Below are 22,291 nucleotides of genomic sequence, written 5' to 3'. Positions count from 1 at the left end.
GACCTTCCTTATCATGGCAGGCAGGCTCCACAGATCCTTCCCACTGAGGAAGAAAAGGGCAACATCACCCTGAGCTGGACGGAAGGCCTGAGAACCATGACAGACCAGTGGGGCCCTTGGTCACCACCAGGCGAAGGGGGCGGGGAAAGGAGCACTGCTTCCGCGGTGGATTCCCCATCCCACCTCCCCGCCAGGGCTGCCCAGGGGCCACCTGCCCCACCACGCCCGGTTACCTTCGGATGTGCTGCTGCAGGTCAAAGTTTTTGGTGAATGACTTGTCACAATATGAGCACTTGAGTTTCTGAGCCTTTGGCTTCCCTGCAGCTGATGAAAAATTAAAAAAAGACACACACAGAAAAAGACAAGGAAGGGGATGGTGAGGCTGGCAACACAACTGTAGGCAGCAAGAGCAGCTTCCAGCCACTCTACCCCTAGACCCAGGGCCAGATAGCCCAGATCCTAGGAGGTCTATATCTTGGACAGGCTGGGGAAGAAGCACAGGTAAGTCTCTCATAGGGCCTGGGAGAAGAAATTCCAGGACATGCTCTGGCTGGGAAAGCAGGGCAAACTCCTCAAAGACTCCCTTCTGCCGGAGGATAAAATCCACCCTCTCTGCCACGGCCTATGGGGCTCTGCATCCTCTACTTCCTACCAATCCTATTATTCTTATGATCTAGTTGAAGTGAACTCCTGGCTAACCTCGAAAGACCTCAAACATGGTCCCACCTCAGGGCCTTTGCACCTGCTGTTCCACCTTGCCTAAAATGCTGGTCCCTCAGACAGTGAAGAGACTGTTCCTTCTCACCCCCAGACAGATAGGCAGCAGCATTTTCCAGTCTCTATCCAGTATTCTCAATCACAGCACTCTGTTAATCTGCTTTCTAGAGTGACCCATAAATATTTATTTATTCCCTATCTCTCCCATTAAACTGTGAGTAACTAAGGGTAAGGAAATCATGATCCAAGATGCTAGATTTCTAGTTCTGACACCAAGCCTGGCACACAGATGCTCAACACATTTGTGAAAGGAAAGAAGGGGCTGGAAGCCCCTGAAAACTCTCAATTCTTCTGCCTTTCTCTACTACCACTACTTTCTGACATCGTCCCCAACCATATACCTAGCATCTCTAACAGGGTGGCAGACATCGCTGCTTGCCTGCCTAATACTCACTCTTCCCTTTTTCTTTCTTCACAAATCCCCTACATAATGGGAGCATCAATGTTCCTGGCTAAGGGAGACATTTCCCAGCTTCCTTTGGAGATAGATATAGTCATGTGACTTAGTAACCAATGAAATGTAAGCAAAAGCATCATGCTTAGAACTTCTGGGAGCTGGGGGATGCTTTTTTTAATCTTTCTTCCAGATGCTTGGAATATGAAATTTGATGACTGGAGCTTCAGCAGCCATCTTACACAATGAGGCACCCAAGAACAAAAGTCATGTTCTAGGAATGATGGAGCAGAAAGATAGAAGAAATGTGGGTATCTGGTGATTATATAGGCATACAAACTCCAGATTGCCTGTCTCTGGACTTGTTTTGCACAGACCAACAAAATTCTACCATTTTGGAGTCACTCCTCATTTGGATTTTCCACTACATGCAACCAAACTTAATCCTAACTATCACAACAGGGAAGACTGGAACCACGCAGCCTGTGGACAGGTACCTCCATGCTGAGGAGAGATGCCATGACAGGCTGTGTGCCCACCTTCTGGGAGTCCACTGGAACCTTTGGTCCGTCGGGTCTTCAGTGATGGTGGGGAGTCAAAGGCGGCCACTGTGCCCCCGGTGGCGCTGGTCATAGGGGCAGCAGGGTTTGGTCCTTTTGGTTTGAACCCTTGTTTGCCGGGACTGTACACCTGGGGTGTGGGGTATACTGGAGCCTCCACACACTGGTTTGGCACCTACAAGGACAGCAGAGTCAGGGAGAGTGCCCTGGGAAGGGGGGAAGAGCTGCCCCAGGTGGTGGGACCTTCACTGTGGCCCTGGCTGATCTCAGCCACCCACAGCTACATCACCACCCTAACTCCTCCCCCTCACTCAGTCCCCCCAGTCACTCCCAAGACCCCTTCGAATAGAACTCCATGAAGCCAGCAGGCTAGAAGCAGCTTTGGAACCAGGCTGCTTGGGTTCAAATCCTGATTCTGCCGCTTATCATTTAAGTGACCTTGGCGAGTCTTTTAACTTCTGTTTCAGTTTCTGCATCTGTAAAATGGGGCCAATTATAGCAACCCTGTATGAGGATAGAGCTTAGAAGAGGGCCTGGCAAGCAGTAAGTACCCAGTCAACATCAGCTGTTGTGATGGCCATTATTATTGTTGTTAGTAGTAGACTTCTTGCACAGAAGAACTAGGAAGTCAGAAGGGTCTATGCCCTCACCAGCAACTCCACTTCTTAACCAACTCTGCCTGATGTCACACCAGCAGGCATCCCTTGACTAGGAATCAACCCTGAAGCCACGAGAAATTACCAAAGGAATTTTGAGCCACCCAAACTCAGTGACCACTAAGCTCACATCATGACACTGGGGTATTGTAAAGAATTCATTTATTCCATCATCTACCTATCATTCATTGGTCTTCCTAGGCTGCCCTAACCAAAATTCCACTTCCTCTCCTCTGTTTCATTTTCCTCCTTAGATGCATCATTATCTAATAAATTATGCATTTTACTTACTTACGCTATTATCTGCCTAGTTTCATGCAGGCAGGGACTTCTGCTCTGCTTTTGTTTCTTCCTCTATTCCCAGGCCTAGAGCCATGCCTGGCACAGAGTGGGCACTCAATAAACATTTGCTGAATGAATGAATTCAATTAGGGAGGTCTCAGGCATCTAATACAGCACCATTAGGTGCTTCTGCCAGGTCTTGCCTGTCGGCCCTTGGCACCTTCCTACACCCGCCCATGCTCTCCCCTGAAATCCAGAGGTGGCAAGCTTGAAACCACATTCTCAAGTACCCCTGCCAGCACAGTTCTGAACACAAATTAAGTTCTGCCCATGAGAAGCATCTACATGAGATCTGAAGGCAGAAGGGAGGTAGAAACTGTTCTCCTTGGCAGCCATTCTGGGAGACAGGCAGGTTAGCAGTCATGACTTTTGGAGTGGCAAACTGAACCCTACATTCCCCTCCTGATTACCAGCCCCAAGGATGGCAGGGCAGCTGAAACCTCAGCCACAGAATCCTACAGTTTTCTCACCAAGTACAGTGTCCTGGTTATAAGGGCCAAGCCACAACAGTGACCCTGAAAACAAGTAGTTCTTGCCAAACCTGACTTTAACTACTCCAGCCCTTCCATCAGCCCTACAGATTTAATTTCCTATATTAAATCCCTCTGTTAGAAATACCTAGAGTGGTTTCAATTTTCCTGACCAATACAGTACTCAGTATTTGTCACAGTGAATGAATTCACCATCATCCAGGTCATTCCTGAGCAATGATATAGCTGCCACTGGGTTAGTTCTCATTATCCTCACAGCTCTACAAGGGAAGTTCCCATTCTAGAGTCTCTTCTCTGAAACAGGACAAAGCACCCTATTTCAGATACCGACTATGGGTGTCCCACAGGCAAGGTCTCTGCTAGGTGCCAAGGATGCAAAATCAAAGACGATTCAGGCTGTTTTCAGAGAGCACTCTTTGTCTACATGAAAAATAAATAACAGTGGCTATTCCTATGCTGGCCCCTCTGTCTATGAGGCCACCATCATCCTCTCAGCATCTCACTAGCTAAATTATTTTTGAAAATTTAAATAATATTTATTTATTTAAATACAAAATTTACAAGTCATTTTTACTGATCAATTGGTGACTCAATTTTATTTTGCATTTGGGTATTAGCTGATCAACAAACAACGTTGTGAGAGTTTCAGGTGAACAGCAAAGGGACTCAGCCATACATACACATGTATTAATTTTTTAAAAATTCAGCCAAGTCCTTGCTTTATTCTCCCAGGGTAGGGAAAATCCCCCTGCAGGGTATAACATTACATGGCTGGTGGTGGAATTTTCCTCCAGTCTAGTTCTCTTTCCAGAGAGACTACCTAGCATAGAATGTCTGTATGGCTGGATTCTAGAGTGAGTCTGAGATAATGTGACCTCAAGTGCAGGCAGGCTCCTTCTGTCATAACCATGCCCCCTAGCACTTGTGCCTGGCATGGTTCTGAAGTCTCAGTGCCTTGAGAGTACACTGCCTGTGGTTCGAAACTCTTCAGCCAGAAATTAATATGGTACGTATGGCACAGGAACACCTTGAAGGTATTGTGGGTTCAGTTACAGACCACTGCAATAAAGCAAACATCACAATAAAGCAAGTCACACAAGAGTTTTTTTTATTTTCCAGTGCATATAAAAGTTATGTTTATGAAAAAAAGTTGTTTACAAAAAAAAGTTACATTTACTCTATCCTGTAATCTGTTAAGTATGCAATAGCATTACACCCTAAAAAATGTATGTATCTTAATTAAAGGAAACTTTTTTGACTTTATTACTAAAAAAAATGCCAACCACACCTGAGCTTTCAGCAAGTAATACTAATAACATCAAAAATCACAGATCATCATGACAGATATAATGACAAAGAAAAAGGTTGAAATGTTGTAAAGATTACCAAACTTTTCACACAGAGACACAAAGGGAACAAGTGCTGTTGGAAAAATGGCACGGATAGCCTTGCTCGACAAAAAACACAATATTGGCAAAGTGCAATGAAGCAAGGTGTGCCTGTACACTGACTGAATGGCCTCGATTCTTTACTTCTTCTGGTGCCCAGGCCCTTTCCAGTGTGACCTGCAGTTTTTCCCATAGAGAGGTGGCATCTATTTCCGTACTCCTTCAACCTAAGCTGGCCTTGTGACCTGCTTTCACCAGCAGAAGTGACCCTGTGTCGCTTACAAGCCTAAGCCTCAAGAAGTCTTGAGCATTTCCGCTTGCATTACTGCACATCCACCACTGCGGTGAGACCATGCCCGGGGAGCCTGCTTGAGACGGAAAGATGTGTGGAGGAGGGCTGAGTCACTCCACCTGATTATTCCACCCTAGGCCACTCTAGAGCAGCAGCCAGTCAGCCAACCTCCAGACATGTGGCAGCACCTGGCCAAGATCAGCAGTTGCCAAGCTGACCACCACAGACGTGAGAACAATAAACACTTTCCCCAAATACTGTATTTCTTACAGTCACAGCTGATACACTTAGCTTGTTACAACATATGAGACACTCACATATATAATTTTGGAATCCTTTCCCCTAAGGCAAGCATTTTCTTGACTGTTCTGAGTACTCTCTGAGGGCAGCTTGTATTTCTGCTACAACCCCTGCTTCCTTCCACCTTCTCATGGGGTGCATCTTACTTTCACACATATGATAGCTTGAGCTGGTTTTGCCCCTACAGTATGTCTGGCATCAGAAAAGGCTCCACAGTATGTCTGGCATCAGAAAAGGCTCAGGTTACCCGTGACGACTATGACCAGCTTTTCCCCCTTCACCCCAAGCCCCAGCTTCTGCTCACCTCCAGGGGTGGGTAGGGCTGCATTCCCAGTGCTTGGATCTCTACCGTTCCACTCCCAGTGAGGGGTGCTGTGGCACTGTACACCTCCACCACGCCATTCCCGCCAGGGTTGGGACGCCCAGGGGGGCCCAGGCTCTGGGGTGGGGGTGGCGGGGGTTGGGGGGGAGGGGGCGGGGGCAGCGGTGGAGGAGGCGGAGGAGGAGGTGGAGGCTGGGCCAGGTAGTTTGGTGCAGGATGCATATTCAGGTTACTCTGAAATCACAAGAGAAAATTAAATTGTCATAGCCTCTTGAGACCAGCTGTCTGATTTATCAGCAGGGAAGGATACTTGCCTTAGCCAGTCATGTGGGAAGAAGAGAGGAAAAGGCAGAGAGCAGGCATGGAAACCAAATCATGGGAGAATTCCAAGGAGCCATCAGTCTGGTATTGCTGCCCTTTTTCTCTATGAAGGTCAGCAGAAATGGCCCAGCTTGTGCAGAAATGAGCTCATAGAGCGGGCCTAATGTTGCTGTCTTTAGAAGGGCTTGCTTGTAGGACTGGCTCTGAACCGGCATCTGAGAACCTGCTCTGAAGAAGGTTCCCTAGTTTTCTGTTTGTTTTGGCTGCACTGTGTGTCATGTGGACCAGGGATTAAACCCATGCCCCCTGCCTTGGAAACTCGGAGTCTTAATCACTGGACTGTAGGGAAGTCCTGCAGGTTCCCTATGGTGATGAGGCTATTTTGCCCACCTGGGGCACTGGCCCTAGTGTACCAACTACCTAGACAGTTTGTACAACAATGTGATTTATGGTGAACAACTCCTTCCCACCTAGGTATCTGGAATTGCGCTGTGTGGCTGGAAGCCTACATGACATCCTCAACAGAAGCCCTGGCCTTAGAGTCAATGGTGTTCTTTCCTGGCAGAAACTCTGGGCATTCTTGACTGCTGGAGAATGCCGTGTGCCCCCCGAGCAGCCTCTCCCCACTTTCCTGAGGCAAAGAAAGCTGGAGACTTGGAAGAATGCTGATTTCCTGCAGACTCCAGTTGCTGGGTCTTCCCTCCTTGCTGGTCCTGCTGTGTATCCTTCTACTTTAAACCAGCCAAGAGCACAAGCATCCTGAGTCCTGGGAGTCTTTCTAGAGAGTCACGCAATGTGTGGGTGGCTATGGATCCTTGAAACACAGCCACTGACTTCTAGCAATTGATTCTACAAAAAAAATCAACCAGGTGGGCAAAGATAACCATACACAGATGTTACTTGTCATTTTTATAATAGCAAAAACTGGCAACGACTACATGTCCTCCCACTGGAAGTTTGGCTAAACAGGGGATGGTCCATCCACCTGGAATGGGACAGAATCCTTTGTGGCTGTTACAGTGATGGTGCTGATCAGTATTCAATAAAGGGTGCTTCTCTTAATTGCTGTTCCTTGGGCTCCACGGTCAAATATGTAGGGGGAAAAATCAGGGTTGACAAAATCAAAAGTATTTCTGAAGTATTTACTGAAGGAAAAACCCAGGGACAGAGCAAGGGAAGAAGTACAATGCTTCCACCTCAGGCTGCTTGGACCAATGATCCTTTTTCTACTGGAAAATCCCAAGGAGCCACTGTTCCGAGGAACACTTCAGTAAATACTGATGTAGGGTTGTAGGCATAGATAGGAAATGATGTTAAACAAAAGGCAAAGTAAGAAAGGGCTTCCCAGGTGGTGCAGTGGTAAAGAATCCGCCTGCTAAATGCAAGACATAGAAGAGACTCAGGTTCAATCACTGGGCCAGGAAGACACCCTGGAGCAGAAAATGGCAACAGGCTCCAGTATTCTTGCCTGGAAAAATTCCATGGACAGAGGTGCCTGGCGGGCTACAGTCCATGGGGTCACAAAGAGTCAGATACGACCGAGTGCGCAAAGTAAGGAAAGCAAGTTCCAGAACAGTGCGTATAAGATCCATTTATACAGATGTGCATGTTTTAAACATATTTATATAAAAAGCTATTTCTATTTGCATTCGAAGGTCAGGAAATCCAGACACCAAAATTTTGCTACTGTTTTCTCTCGGTGGAGGGAGTAAGAGTGCTTGTTTGACTTTCCAATTTTTATTCTGTAGAATTTCAAACCTACAAAAAGGTTGCAAACAGAATACAATGAATGCTCTTTCTACATCATTTAATTCACCAGTTGTTACCATCTTGCCGCATCTGCAGTGCACGTGTGTGTGTGCATATACACACATATATACCTGCGTTTTGTTAGGCCCCTTGAAAGTAAGCTAAAAATATGACACTTGATTCCTTAAAATTACTCAGATGCATCTCCTAAGAACAAGAACATCCTCCTATGCAACAACTAGATGAACACACAGAAAATTGAACAGATGTAATACTATTATCTAAAATATTCAAATTCCTCCATATTCTAATCTCCCTAAGTGTCCCAATAAGGCCTTTAAGGCCTCCCTCACCCCAAACCCCCACACCCTATCTAGAATCCAACCAAGAATTGCAAATTCAGTCGGTTGCCCTGTCTCTTTCGATATTAAGAATAATTAAATTAAAAAAAAAACCTTTTCTTTTGTGTACTTTCTAGTGTTTTTCTAATGGACATGGAACACTTCGCAAAGAATAAAAATAGAAGGGCTTCCCTAGTAGCTCAGTGGTAAAGAATCCACCTGCTAACGCAGGGGACACGGGTTTGATCCCTTATCCAGGGAGATCTTACATACCGCTTAGCAAGTAAACCCATGTGCCACAATTGTTGAGCCTGCGCTCTAGAGCGCAGGAACCCTGACTTCTGAGTCCTCGAGCCGCATCTGCTGAAACCCGCTCACCCTGGAGCCTGTGCTCTGCAGCAAGAGAAGCCACTGCAGTGAGAAGCCTGTACGCCACGACTGAAGAGTAGCCCCCAGTCTCCAAGGCCGGAGAAGAGCCTGTGCGCACAACACGGAAGGCCCAACACAGACAAAATTTTAAAAAATACAGTGATTCTTTACAAAAGAATAAAAGTATGAGTCAGAAGAACTGGACTATGGCTATGAAACCTCAAAGTCATGCTGTGGGTCCCAGCTGAACACATCAGCTTCCCCATCCACAGGAGGGCTGGCCAAGGGAGAGCAGACAGTCCTCCTTAGCTTGAAGAAGAGCTGGGGTCAAGCCCCCTTCTTTCTACAAGATTCTGAATCTGCAGGAATCAACTTGCAGACCAAAAATCAAGATCCTATAAGAAACTGGCCACCTCCTTACCTGCACAGTTGGGGGGCCTTGGGGCATGGGCTGGTCCAGGGACGTGAAGGCTGACATGGCGGACATGAGCACGTCGTCGCTTACCAAGATGTTCCCCTGCACCAGGGTCTGGATCAGCGGGGATGGGGGCACTGTGATGTACGTGGAGATCTGGACAGTGAGAGAAAGACGGAAAGAACATCTCTGACGTTCTGGAAGGAAGGAGACGGCATGGTAGGAAAGATCTGGGTCTGGAGTCCCACATCTCCACCTCTGCTACTGCGCCCTGTCACACGACCCTGGGAAAGTCACACCACCTCTCTCAACCTGCATTTCCTCATCTATCAAACGGGGAGAGTAAGTTACACCTCCCCGCAATGCCTATAACCTATAATCCAGCAACAATCTTTCCTGATCTCTGGCCTAGAGAAACATTCACACCTGTCCACAAGGAGACCATAAAAAAAAGAGTACTCTGCACAGCCTTTTTTCTAATAGTGAAAAACTGGAAATAACCTCGATGTCCATCAATAGGAGGCTAGATTTAAAAACATGTAATACAGTCATGGCTAGAATACTATAGACGGCAAGTAAGAGGTACTGCATGGAAAATTAAATTTTATAATAATATGTACATTATATATTCTCATCTTTAAAAATCCAAAAAATACTACTATGTAACTCCTGTGGGTACTTCAGTAAGGATGTGAAAATATAATAATATGCTCTCAGGTTAACAGCAAAGATGCATGGCAGACCTTACAAGACGGTGTCAAACACGCAGTGACTTTCCCGTTGTAAATGCAAGGGTGTTTTGTTTACTTGTTGCCTTTTCTGGCATCTTCTTAAGTCACCTGTCTATAGGACCCCTGGGGACAGCAGCAAATGAGCCCCCGATTTCAACAGAAGTCCTTGCCCTCAACCAAGCAAGGACAGCCTGGGCAGGTTAGGGATGCACCCCATGTCACTACCACGAAAGGCAGTGACACGTATTTTTACAATGTCACATGCATTAGCCTGGGACAAAAAAATGGGAAATCATTTCCATGTCCATCCAGCTCACTTAGGCAGAGGGATTTGGGTTTGCCCCTAACCCATTGATTCTGTGCTAAGGTTTTCTCCTTGCCCAGGACTGGAAGAATTTCCCTCTCTCCTATTGAAAATAAAAAGGGAGTCAGGAGAGAAGGAACATCTTCTACTAAACGAAACTCATAATCAAGAAGTGAGAAAAATGACTATGTTCTGTGTTAGGAAACGTCTATGGCAACTTGAAAAGTTTCAGTGCACAGTGTCCTAGGGATCTGGGGGTGGACATGTTTATCCTGATGGCAGGAATTATGTGTATACAACCACAGGGGAAGATTAATGTTTTAGAGCAGCAGTCCCCAACCTTTTTGGCACTAGGGACCAGTTTCATGGAAGACAATTTTTCCACAGACTAGGTATGGAGCAGGGGGGTGGTTTCAGATGACTCAAGAGCCTTAAATTTATTGTGTACTTTATTTCTATTATTATTAGATCATCAGGCATTAGATCCCAGAAGTTGGAGACTCCTCATTTTAGAGGAAGAAAGAGATAAGAGGAAGTCAAAGGGAAATCTAACCCCTTGACTTGGCATCCTGGGACAAGCCCAGCCCCCTTTATGGGGATTCTTTAATCCCTCTGAGCTCCCATCCACGGTGTCTTTGCTCTAGAACTGTGTTCCTCACTGAGGACTCTGGAAGCTTCTCCAGATACCCCCAGCGTGGTTACCTGACCTCTAGACTTGTCTATCTGTCTGCATTTTCATCGCCTCTACTTAAAGGTCCAGTGGGCATCTCAAATTCAGCATGAGCAGCTGAACTCCAAATCTCCTCCGTGTTCTCCCCACTTCAGTTAATGGCAACTCCAACTCTGGGCACACTTGCCTCCTCTTAATCTCACACCCTACATCCAATCCAGCCACTGCCTCGGCCAATTCCACTTTCAAAATATTTCTAAAGTCTCATTCCTTCTCTCCACTCCACTGCTACTATCCTGGTCAAGCGACCCACCACCACCCACTGCTGGATTTATACAGTAGTCTCCTAATGGGTCTCTGGACTTTTCTCTTGACTCTCATCAAAATCTGTTGGGGTAAGGGTTGGGGAAAGGACAGTTAAGGAGTTTGGGATTGGCACGTACACACTGCTATATTTAAAATGGATAACCAACAAGGACCTATCCTATAGCACAGGGAACTCTGCTCAGTACTATGTTACAACCTAAATGGGGAAAGAATTTGAAAAAGAATAGATAAATGTATATGTAAAACTCAATCACTTTGCTGTATTGAAAGTAACACAATGTTGTTAATCAACTGGACTCCAGTATAAAATAAAAAGTTATTTCCTGAACAACAACAAAAAATCTGGTCTCTACAGCAGCTGCAGTGATCTAATTGAAGTATTTGTTGCTGTTGTTGTTAGTTGCTCAGTCGTGTCCGACTCTTTGTGACTCCAGGGACTGTAGTCTGCCAGGTTCCTCTGTCCACGGGATTCTCCAGGCAAGAATACTGGAGGGGGTTGCCATTTCCTTCTCCATAAATCAGACCATATCCCTCTCCTGCCCAAAACCCTCCCATGGCTCTGATCTCAAGCAGAGTAGACGCCACATGATTTGCCAGGGTCTCCCTATTGCCTCTCTGACCTTATCACTTCTTACCCTCCTCCTCACTCACTCAGCTCCAGCCACTCTCACCTCCTTGTTATTCCTAGAATAAACCCAGCACACTCCTGCCTCAGGGCCTTTGCACTTGCTGATCTGCCCCCAGCATACTCTTTCCCCAAGGAGCTGCGTGACTATTTCTCACCTCCCAAGGTCTCTGCACAAATGCCACCTTTTCTCAGACCTCATCCCATTGAGCATCACATACAAAAAGGCAAAACCTCCCAGCCCTGTCCTGGTACCCCGCCTCTGCACTGGTCCTGGAAGAAGTCCATCTCAACACGTCTTTTGGGTGGTGTCTATCTTACCTTTAGCCACGATAGCAGTGACCTGGTCTGTTTGTCCACTCCTGCACCCCTGGTGCCCACACAGAGCATGACACACAGCGGGCGCTCAAAAAAGACTTGAATAGCTGAATGAATGAAACGAATGAATGAATACCTGGCGATTGGGAGGAGGCGGGGCCTGCTGGACGGCTGAGGGTGCTGCCGAAGGTGTGTAGATGCTGTTGGTGGCCAGTGAGACTGTGGCCAAGGGCAGGGCACTCCCTTGGCACTGTTCCCTCTTGTGGGTCATAAATGCTGGAAGCGAGTTGAACTGTTTCTTACACTTCCCGCAGAGAAAGACATCCTCATCATCTAAGGGTCACACCCGCAGAGTAGCAGGAGAGAAATAACAGGAAAAGAGCAATAAAAACGGAGAGGGCATCAGTGAGAAATGGAAGGCCCATGGCTGGACCATGAGAAAGGCACACTAATGGCATTCCATCACTCAGTGCTTGAGGGTCAAGCATCAACTCTGTGCTTCCTATGAGCTTTCAAATCACATCAGTACCTTTGGGAATATCCAGCCAGGTTCACACAGGTATCACAAAAATCAGAAATCAGGAAATAGTAAGGTGGCTTCGCTTCAAGGTCGGGACAGTCAGAATCTTTATCCTGCCTGAATTTACTTATTCACCAGTCCCCAAATGGGCTGCATGATCACACTCCTGGGTGCCTCTGCATCCTCTGCTCCCCCTGCCAAGCTGCCTCTTCCAGAATGACTCATTCTGCAAGGCTCAGCCTAGATGTCACCTCCTCCAGGAAGCCCTCCTAAAGCAATGTTCCCAGTTCCTTCCTCTAAGCAAGCCTCTCATCACATTTTCCCCATCACCAACATATTTTGTAAGGGAAGGAAATATTCTTATTTATCACCATAACTACAATATTTCTGGGCACATAGGAAGCCTTCAGTGGATGTCTATTGAATGCCTGTAAAACTAAATGAAAGATTAGCTACAGTTACCACCACCCATAACTGAAGGCCCACCACAGGCTACGTAGTGTGCCAAAGTTTTCAATATTCACTCTTCCTCCTTAAACAATATAAACTTTAGTGAGAAACATGGCCATCTAGTTAAAGAACATATCTCCCAGACTTCTTTACAGCTAGACATGTCATGTGACTAAACTCTGACCAATAGGATAAGAGAAGACGTATTCTGTCTATACAATTTTCTCTTGAAACGAAGGGGTATGACTTCCACTTCCTTCTTTCCTCCCTTCCTATTGGCTGGAGTGTGGAAATGAAAGTGGGAGGTTGGAGCAGCCATCTTGGACCCCATGCTGAGAGCGGCAGAGCCAAACAGAAGAAGGGGTCTGAGTCACTGGGACTTCATACCACAGGGAAACTTTAATCGTGTACAAATTACAAGAAACTTGCATTTCTTATTTTACCACAGGTAAAACCAAATCCCAAGCACCCTCACAAGATTACTATGAGGTGGACTATCATCCTCATTGTACATACGTGGAAACTGAGGCACAGAGAGGTTAATTCATCTGCCCAAGGTCACAGAGCCGAACTTCAGGAGCAAGGATTCAAACTAGGTGCGTATCTCTCTGTCCCCAGCATGGTTCCCAAGTACTCAAAAATCTGTGTAGCATGAATAGATGAACACACAGACTCACACAGGGCTCTAAAGAAAGCCCTCTTCTTGTCTCAAGAGCCTGAGTCGTAAATTGGAGAGACTCATGTTTAGCCTCATAGAGAGGAGGCTGAGGAGCTACTCTGGGTCAAAGGCACAAACATCAGGGCTCCTAGTCATTCTCTGTCATGATCCCCACACTTACTAAGGGACTGAGGACCAGTGGTCTCAGAGCTAAGCAGAGAAAGGTCTGAGCCTGAAGATCCAGGCTGGGAGGAAGGGGACACGGTTCAGACACCGGAGGACAACCTGGGGACCACAGTGGGCAGTTCACTCCCACACCCCCCCATCAGCCCCACCTGTTTTTCACAGGAAGCCCCTTACCCTTCCCGCTGATGAACCTAAGCAGATACTCACCCAGTGGCTGGATAGCAGGGGGTGCATTGACACTCTGGCCTGTTGGATCAGGAACTGCTCCTTGGCCATCCAACAATGACTGGACGGCCAAGACAGTCTGATTGTCCATTCCTGAAGAAAGAAAAGCAGTCTTTTTGGAAGGTGAACTCAGCATCCTGCTGTGACTTCACCCTTAAAAGCCAGACCCACTGCAAGGCCCTGATGGCAAAAGTGGTTGGCCATGCCCTGATATACATTCTCTCCTGCTTCTACTATAACCCAAGATTTGGGGCTAGAAACATGGTCCCAAAAGAAAGATTACATTTCCCAGCCACTCTTGCAGCAGGCAGCTGCTGCTAAGTCGCTTCAGTCGTGTCCGACTCTGTGTGACCCCACAGACGGCAGCCCACCAGGCTCCCCCATCCCTGGGATTCTCTAGGCAATACTGGAGTGGGTTGCCATTTCCTTCTCCAATGCATGAAAGTGAAAAGCGAAAGTGAAGTCGCTCAGTCGTGTCCGACTCTTCGCGACCCCATGGACTGCAGCCTACCAGGCTCCTCCGTCCATGGGATTTTCCAGGCAAGAATACTGGAGTGGGGTGCCATTGCCTTCTCCACTCTTGCAGCTAGTGAATGTCTAAGTTCTGGCCAATAGGAGTTTGGGGAAAGTTTTCCTAAAAACTACCCAGTATGAGATCTCCTTCTTTGTCCGATCCTCCATCCTGCTTCCTAGAACAAGAAGATGATGGTGGGAAGTCCAGCTTCCATCCCAGATCATGAGGACAAGGGCCAGGCCCTAGGCACTGCAGGGCAAAAAACTGGCTAGATCCTGGGCCTCTGGGGACCTGGTAGAACACGGCCACTGTCACACTGTAGGGTGCCTTTTTCTGGACTCCCATGTGACAGAAATAAACTTCTAGCCTGTTTAAGCCACTGCTAGGTTGGGCTTCTCTCTTACTCGTGGATGAGTCTAATCCAAAGGGCAATGACCCCTCTGGAAATCATGTTACTGAGTCTTCCCCAACCACACCCAACAAATGCCACAAACCTGTTTGTGCTTGGGCTTCTCCTGCTTTTTCTCCTGTGTGCTTATTTTTTCAGATCCTCAACAGACAGTGCAATCTGGGTTTGGGTCAGGGGTTGGGGGCAGTTCTTAAGAAGCTGACTACGTTTACATTTTCCAATCAGCTGTCACTGTTGCGATCCTCAGTAGTACACTGTCCAGCCATGGCACCAGCTGGAGGACAGGCCCCCTCACACCTAAGTGGCCCCCAAGGCACACTACCTCCCTCCCAAATAACCCAGAGGGCTGCCTCTTTCTCTCCGTCCTCACAGTCAACCTCTCAGCTCTGACCTGGACACCTACCCCAGCCCCTCACTGAAAAGCATTTGATCCTGCGGTCAGACTGAATCCATACTTCTCCCTGTGACGGTATGGGCTGTGCATCTCCTGAGGCCAGCCTTCTCTCCATCCTCTCCAGCTCCTGCAGAAGCCACTCTCCACCAGCTGGCCCCTCTCACACTGTGCCCACAACCTCTCCTTCTCACCAGCAGCTACACACATTCAGGTCTCTCTAGATACCCTCCTTTGAACCCATGTTCTCATCTCTCTTCCCTTCAACATCAAGCATCCAGTGAGAGTTGTCTACACCCTCCATCTCCTCTGGCCACTTCGCAATCCTCCTCCACCCACTCCAGGGGGCTTAAGCCCCCATCATTCCACCAGAACCACCAAAGAGAAGCCGGCAGCACTGGACATTTCTTCTTGAAACACCCTCTTCTAAGGCTCCAGGGCGCCAGCTTCCTGGGTCTTCTCCCATCTTTCCACTTGCTACTTCCCTGCCTCCTTCACTTTCTTCTCCTGTCTGTCTCCTAAATATTTCTGTTTTGAAGGGTTCCTTGTGTCTGGCTCTCTCTCGCCTCTCAGTCTTCCACTCTCCCTGAGAATCCTCACTCACCGTCATCTAGTTCTCCCTATTATCTTGAGTATCAAACCATTCTGGGGTCCATCCTCCCCAGAATGAGGTTCAGTAAATCTTCTATCATGATGCAAAATTGCACATCAGCATTTGTGTGCAAACCTGTACCTGAATGTTTATAGTGGTTTTATTCATAACAGTAAAAAACTGGAAACAAGTCAGATGTCCTTCAGTGGGTGAATAGTTAAACAAACTGCAGTTCATCCACACCACAGAGCACCGCCAAATAAAAAGGGCCAAACTATTGATATAAGCAACAACTTGGATGAATCCCAGGGAATTACAATGTGTGAAAAAAGCCATTCTCAGAGGTTATATACTTTATGATTTTAATTACATGACATCCTTGAAATGACAGTATTTTAGAAATGGAGATATATGTATAATCATGGCTGATTTGTGTTGTCACATGGCAGAAACCAACACAACACTGTAAAGCAATTTCCCCCCAGTTTAAAAAAGAAAGACATGGAGAACAGAGAACAACAGATCAGGGTGCCAGACATGGGGGATAGGGAGCAGGGGAAGAGGTGGATGTGGCTATAAAAAGAGCAACATCTTGCAGTGGAAGGATGGTTCTGTAGAGCCACTGGTTGTAATATTATCGGGTAGCTTTACAGGATGTTACACTGAGGGAAACTAGGTGACAAGATAAACAGAATCTCCCGGTATTATTTCTACATCTGCACATGAAACTACAGAACCAAAAAGATTTCAAAATAAAAAGTTTAATTAAAAAAAATACTGCCTGGGACTTTTCTGGTGGACCAGAGGTTAAGAATCCCCCTCCCAATGCAGGGGATGTGGGTTCAGTCCCTGGTTGGGGAATTAAAATCCCACAGGCCGCAACTAGAGAAGCCCACACATTGCAATGAAGATCCGTGTAGCCAAAATCAAATAAATGAAAAATACTGCCTGTCAAAACTGCGGGGACAATAAAAAGGATCAGTGGTTGCCGGGGGCGGGGTGGGGGTGGGGAACGGATGAACAGGCAGAACACAGAGAATTTTTACTGCAGTGAAAATATTCTATATGCTAATACAATAATGGTAGATATATGTCATTATACAGTTGTGCAGTAGAATGTACAACACGAAGGGTGAAACTTAAGATAAATGATGGGGACTTCCCTGGTGGTCCAGTGGATAAGAATCTGCTTGCCAATGTAGGAGACACGGGTTCAACTCCTGGTCCGGGAAGATCCCACGCACCAAGGGGAAACTAAGCCTGGGGGCCACAACTACTGAGTCGGAGCTCTAGAGGCCACGAGCCACAGCGACTGAAGCCTGAGAGCCTAGAGCCTGCGCTGGCAAAAAGAGATGCCAACACACACACACACACACACACACACACACACACACACACACACACACACACACAAGAGATGCCAACACAAGAAGCCTGTGCACCACAACAAAGAGCAGCCCCCACTCGCCGCAACTAGAGAAAGCCCGCGTGCAGCAATGAAGACCCAGCAGAACCAAAAACAAGTAAATCATTTTTTTAAAAAAAGAGAAATGATGGACTTCTGAGTGCTTATGATGCATCAGTGCAGGGTCACTCTTGGTAACAACTGTACCACTCTGGTGAGTTATGTTGATTAAAGGGGAGGTTATGAATGTGTAAGATCAAAGGAAGTCTCTGCATCTTCCTCTCAACTGTGTAAACCTAAAAGTGCCCTAAAAAAAAACAAAGTGCTTGATAAAAATGCTGCCTATCTATGCCTCTATAACTCATGCTTTCGAACTGCGGTGCTGGAGAAGACTCTTGAGAGTCCCTTGGATAGCAAGGAGATCAAATGAGTCAATCCAAAAGGAAATCAACCTTGAATATTCATTGGAAGGACTGATGCTGAAGCTCCAACACAACTTAGCAACTGAAGAACAACAAATCTAAAACTCAAACTAAATGTGTGGTTCCTCACCCCTAAGTCTAGGAGTAATTCTCATCAGTAAGAATAGGGTGCCACTGCCCACCCTGTCAAAGCCCCTGAGACAACCCCTGATTCTTTCCTTAACCTATCTCCCTTCCCACCTTGATTTCTAGCCCTTCAGGAAGTCTAGCCTAGTCTGTCTCCCAAAGATCTCTCAGATCCACTTTCTCTCCATCCCCCGAGCTGTCCTCGGGGCCCAGGCCACCATTAGTTCTCAGCAGGACGGCCACAGTGGTCTCAGCTCCCTGCTGCCACTCTGGCCCCTCCTGTCGGTTCTCAGGGCAGCCAGGGTGAACTTCATAAAACATACATTAGCTTGTGCAGCCCCACTGCTGAAAACTCCTTCTTAGCTCCACACTGATGCCAAGATAAAGTTCACAAACATCATCTTTAGCTGCTCACATGAACTTCTGTGAACCCCAGACCTCTCTTACCCCAAGGCTTTTTGGAAATGCAGTTCCCACTGCCTGGGTCACCCCTGGATCCCCACAGTTCTGCTGCCCTTCTCCAACCCCAGCATAATCACACAGTCCGAGGAACTGATTTTTCCTTTCCTTTCTTCATTACTCAGTACACAGACACGAACAGGACTTCCCTGGTGGTCCAGCAGTTAAGAATCCAGCTGCCAGTGCAGGGGACACAGGTTCAACCCCTGGTCCGGGAAGATTCCACATGCTCTGGAGCAGCTAAGTTGGTAAGCCACAGCTACTGAGCCCTAGAGCTGCAACTACTGAAGCCTGAACACCCTAGAGCCTGTGCTCTGCAACAGGAGCAGCCACGGCCACGAGAAGCACGGGCTCCACAGCTCGAGTAGCCCCTGCTTGCTGCAACGGGAGAAAGCCTGTGCAGCAACAAAGACCCAGCGCAAAGATAAAGTATAACAAAGGCAAAAGCAAAATTATTTTTTAAAAAACACACACAAAAATACACACATTCTTGCAGTGAAAATTCAAACACTGAGGGAGTCCCTGAACCTAGAGAGGAAGTAGACCTCACCTCATCCTACTGGCCTCTCATCCACTGACTTGGCCCTCCCATCACAGCACTGAAGGCCAGCTGAGGTTGTCCTCTTTTACTGATTACCTTTTCTATAATTATATAATTTCTGGGTCCCTCACCAATGAGTATGCCTAAAACTGAACCTTTAGGGAGGTTTCTAGGAAAGAATTCTGATCCTCCAAAAGTTAAAAGACACGCAACCGAGACTTCCTGAGGAGTTGTAGGACTCAAAGCCTCAGCCACACACCACGAATCCAGCCTACTTTCAGTTTGCACTGTGATTATGTGTGTGCTCATCTCATTCCTCTAAGAGCATTCTTGGATCTGTATCGCCCCTGCATCAACTCTGCCCGGCTCTGAGTTCCCCAAGACATCCTTTCCAGCTCCCAGCAAGTGCACATGGAGGTCCTTTACCTTTGTGCTGTGTGGAGTCGCTCAGTCGTGTCTGATTCTTTGCGACCCCATGGACGGTAGCCCGCCAAGGCTCCTCTGTCCATGGGGAGTCTCCAAGCAAGAATACCGGAATGCGTTGCCATGTTTTCCTCCAGGGGATCTTCCCAGCCTAGGGACTGAACCCAAGTCTCCCGCATTGCAAGTGGATTCTTTATGGTCTGAGACCTCTGCCTTTGCCTGGCTCCAAAGCTCACAATTCCCAGAGCCTGAGGGCCATTCACGTGCTAGGATCTGACAGAGCACAGGATAACCAGCGGGTGCCCAGTGTTTGCTGGTTTGGGTCTGGGAACTCAGTAGCCCGGTCAACCACACCGTTGGCATCCATCCTTTCTTGATCTGGGTTTTTAAGACCATGCACCCCAGAAAAGTACACAAAGCAGGCATCCAGTGTTTGTTTGCTGCTTTTGGGTGGCATCAATCCTTCCCTGTCCGAATTAGAGACACTATGCCAAAGCACAAAGCACACAGCTGGTGCTCAACGCAGGCTCTTCAGGGGCTTCCCTAATGGCTCAGTGGGTAAAGAATCTGCCCACAATGTGGGCAAGCCAGATTAGATCCCTGGGTGGGGAAGATCCCCTGGAGAAGGGTATTAGGAACGCACTCCAGTATTCTTGCCTGGAAAATCCCCACCATTTTCCCACTGGGTGCAGCCCTTCCCAAGCCTCGCATCCGCCGGGCAGCCTAGCTCACCCCGCAGTTCCAAGCCTGGTTGCACCCCACCCCCGGCTGTTCTCTCCAGGACACTGCTCCCCGCGCCCAGCTCGCGCGCCCGCCCGGGGCCCTGGCGGCTGCGGCTGTTCCGGCCCGGGACGCCCCTCCCCGCGGCGCCAGCCCTCCCCGGCTGTTCCGGTCTCGGTGCTCGCCCCCGCCGGGGCCTTCCCTCTCCCGCTGTTCTTGTCCCGTGGCCCCCCACTCCGCTGGGCCCCGGCTCCCGCGGCTGTTCCGTTCCCGAGACGCCCCCCACCACCACTGAGCCTCAACTCCGCAGCTGTTCAGGCCCCTCGGTCCCCCACCCCCGCCGGGCCTCGGCTCCCGCGGCTGTTCCCGTCCGTGCCCCTCCCGCTCCGCGGCTGTTCCGGTCCCGATGCCCTCCGCCCCGCGGCCGCCACGCGCCCTGAGCCCGGCGCGGCGGGTTCGCGGCGGGAGGGGGCACAACGCGGAACAGCCGCCTCCCCCGGCCCCGCCGCCGCTCACCCTCCAGGGCCTCGAAGATAGTCTGCGCCATTTTGGAGCTGCCGCTGCTGCTGAAGCCCGAAGCCGGGCTACGCAAGCATTGTGGGAGCGGCGGCGGCGGGATCGGATCCGCCAGGGGGCGCCCGGGAGCCGCCGCCGAGCCCCCTCCCCAGCCCCGAAAGCCGGGAATGACCCGTGGGACCTCCGGGATACCAGGACTCTCCCAGCCCCGCCTTGATGACCCTCACAGCGGTGCACATGGGCTCCTATCCCGGCCTCACTTGATCCCCCCAATCCCATCTCTGGCGCAGAGAGGCACCACCAAACCTTGTTTTCTGCACCCCTTCCCCCCCACCGGACTGACTCCCAGCTCTCGTGACACAGACCTCTGTCCCACCGCGTGCCACCTCACAACTCTGCAACATGGACCGAACACTTCCGTAGTACACGGTATCCCCACCTCTGCAACACCAACCCCTATTCTTATCCCATCTGGACCACCCAACTTGGTTGCAAGGACTCCCATCTCCACCTAATACAGAACTACTGCCCAGCTGTGCAACATGGAGTCCCTTCCCTTGTCGTAGACTTCTCATTCCCCCTCCCACACTAACCACCATCTCTACGTGTTGGAAGCCACTGGCCTCTCCCCACGTGAATTTCCTCTCTGCCTGGTCTTAATCCCCCATCATCTGAGAGATTCCCCTTGGCTGATACATAACCCCCCGCTTCCACTTTTTGGGAACCTCCATTTCCTTTTCACATGGGCCTCCATCCCTGCCTCTGGAGGACCCCATTTTTGTTATATAAACCCCCAATACCCACCTCAGCAACCCTCCCAGCCCAACCTCACAGGAAACCCATCCTGGTCTCCCAAGGATCCTCCTGCCTCCTTTGGATCCCCCATCACACACAGACCTCTCTCTCATCTTCCTTTATGTTCCATCAGCCCCTCCTTGGAGACTTACTATGTAACAAGTTCTCCAATACTTTGGCCACCTGATGCAAAGAACTGACTCATTGGAAAAGACTGATGCTGGGAAAGATTGAAGGCAGGAGAAGAAGGGGACAACAGAGGATGAGATGGTTGGATGCCATCACGGACTCAATGGACATAGTTTGGGTAAACTCCCGGAGTTGGTGATGGACAGGGAGGCCTGGCGTGCTGCAGTCCATGGGGTGGCAAAGAGTTAGACACGACTGAGCAACTGAACTGAACTGAACTGAAGTTCTATAATAGCTCTGGGAATACAGTGGTTCTTTCCCTTGAAGTTGGTGGAGGGGGTGCAAACAGACATTAAATCTTTTAAAAGATTGTTTAATTACAAGGTGTGATGTTTCAAAGATGTACACTTGGGTCACAAGGAAGAGATGGGGTGTGCTTGGGAGGGAGAGGGGAACCATGGAGGTGGCCAAGAATCATGATCTCTCTCCCATGGGATTTCCCTGGTGGTCTAGAGGTTAAGAATCCACCTGCCAATGAGGGGAACACAGGTTCATTCCCTGGTTTAGGAAGATTCTACATACCAAGGAGCAACTAAGACCCTACGCCACAATTGCTGAGCCTGTGCTCTGGAGCCTGTGAGCCACAGCTACTGAGCCCCCTCCTCTAGAGCCTGTGCTGCGCAACAAGACACCACAATGAGAAGCCCTCGAGGGACAAGTAGAGAGTAATCCCCGTTCACTGCAACTGCAGAGAGCCCGCACATGGCAACGAAGCCCCAGAGCAGCCGAAAATTAATTTAAAAAATGATCTCTCCCATGAACATAGTCATATGTTCCTACAAGTGGACTACCATAGATTTGACTCTAAACATTCTCCTTGTTTTTTCTTAAATACCTATGTTAGCCTCATCCAAAGCAATCATCACAAAAATCACAGTTTTCATTTTCTTATATTCACTAAATATTGTTGTTGTCGCTAAGTCATGTCTGATTCTTTGTGACCCCATGGACTGCAGCATGCCAGACTTCCCTGTCCTTCACCGTCTCTTGGAGTTTGCTCAACTCATGTCCATTAAGTCAGTGATGCCATCCAACCATCTCATCCTCTGTCACCCCCT

At 48.5% G+C, this 22,291-nt stretch overlaps 1 protein-coding gene across 7 annotated transcripts in view; it reads right to left on the bottom strand.

Annotated features, from left to right (window-relative positions):
• The window catches only part of ZNF341 (zinc finger protein 341), a 40,519-nt gene extending 20,218 nt beyond the window's left edge, over positions 1 to 20,301 (bottom strand). The window contains exons 1-7 of one of the 7 annotated variants that reach the window (XM_027977092.2): positions 20,250 to 20,301; positions 13,714 to 13,824; positions 11,829 to 12,025; positions 8,724 to 8,873; positions 5,505 to 5,756; positions 1,669 to 1,906; positions 234 to 324 (exon numbers count right to left, since the gene is read on the bottom strand). In XM_027977092.2, the coding sequence (XP_027832893.2) occupies positions 234 to 324; positions 1,669 to 1,906; positions 5,505 to 5,756; positions 8,724 to 8,873; positions 11,829 to 12,025; positions 13,714 to 13,824; positions 20,250 to 20,280 (1,070 nt within the window). In that variant the 5' untranslated portion in view covers positions 20,281 to 20,301. Of the gene's footprint in view, positions 1 to 233; positions 325 to 1,668; positions 1,907 to 5,504; positions 5,757 to 8,723; positions 8,874 to 11,828; positions 12,026 to 13,178; positions 13,305 to 13,713; positions 13,826 to 14,739; positions 17,858 to 20,249 lie in introns of those variants that run through there. The other 6 variants (XM_027977093.2, XM_042230326.2, XM_042230327.1 and 3 more) reach the window with 6 other exon arrangements.
• Positions 20,302 to 22,291: the final 1,990 nt, after the last annotated feature.

This window comes from Ovis aries, chromosome 13, assembly GCF_016772045.2.
Source record: "Ovis aries strain OAR_USU_Benz2616 breed Rambouillet chromosome 13, ARS-UI_Ramb_v3.0, whole genome shotgun sequence".
NCBI lineage: Eukaryota > Metazoa > Chordata > Mammalia > Artiodactyla > Bovidae > Ovis > Ovis aries.
Note: the sequence above shows the minus strand (reverse complement) of the source record. Positions and strands in the feature narration are given on the sequence as shown.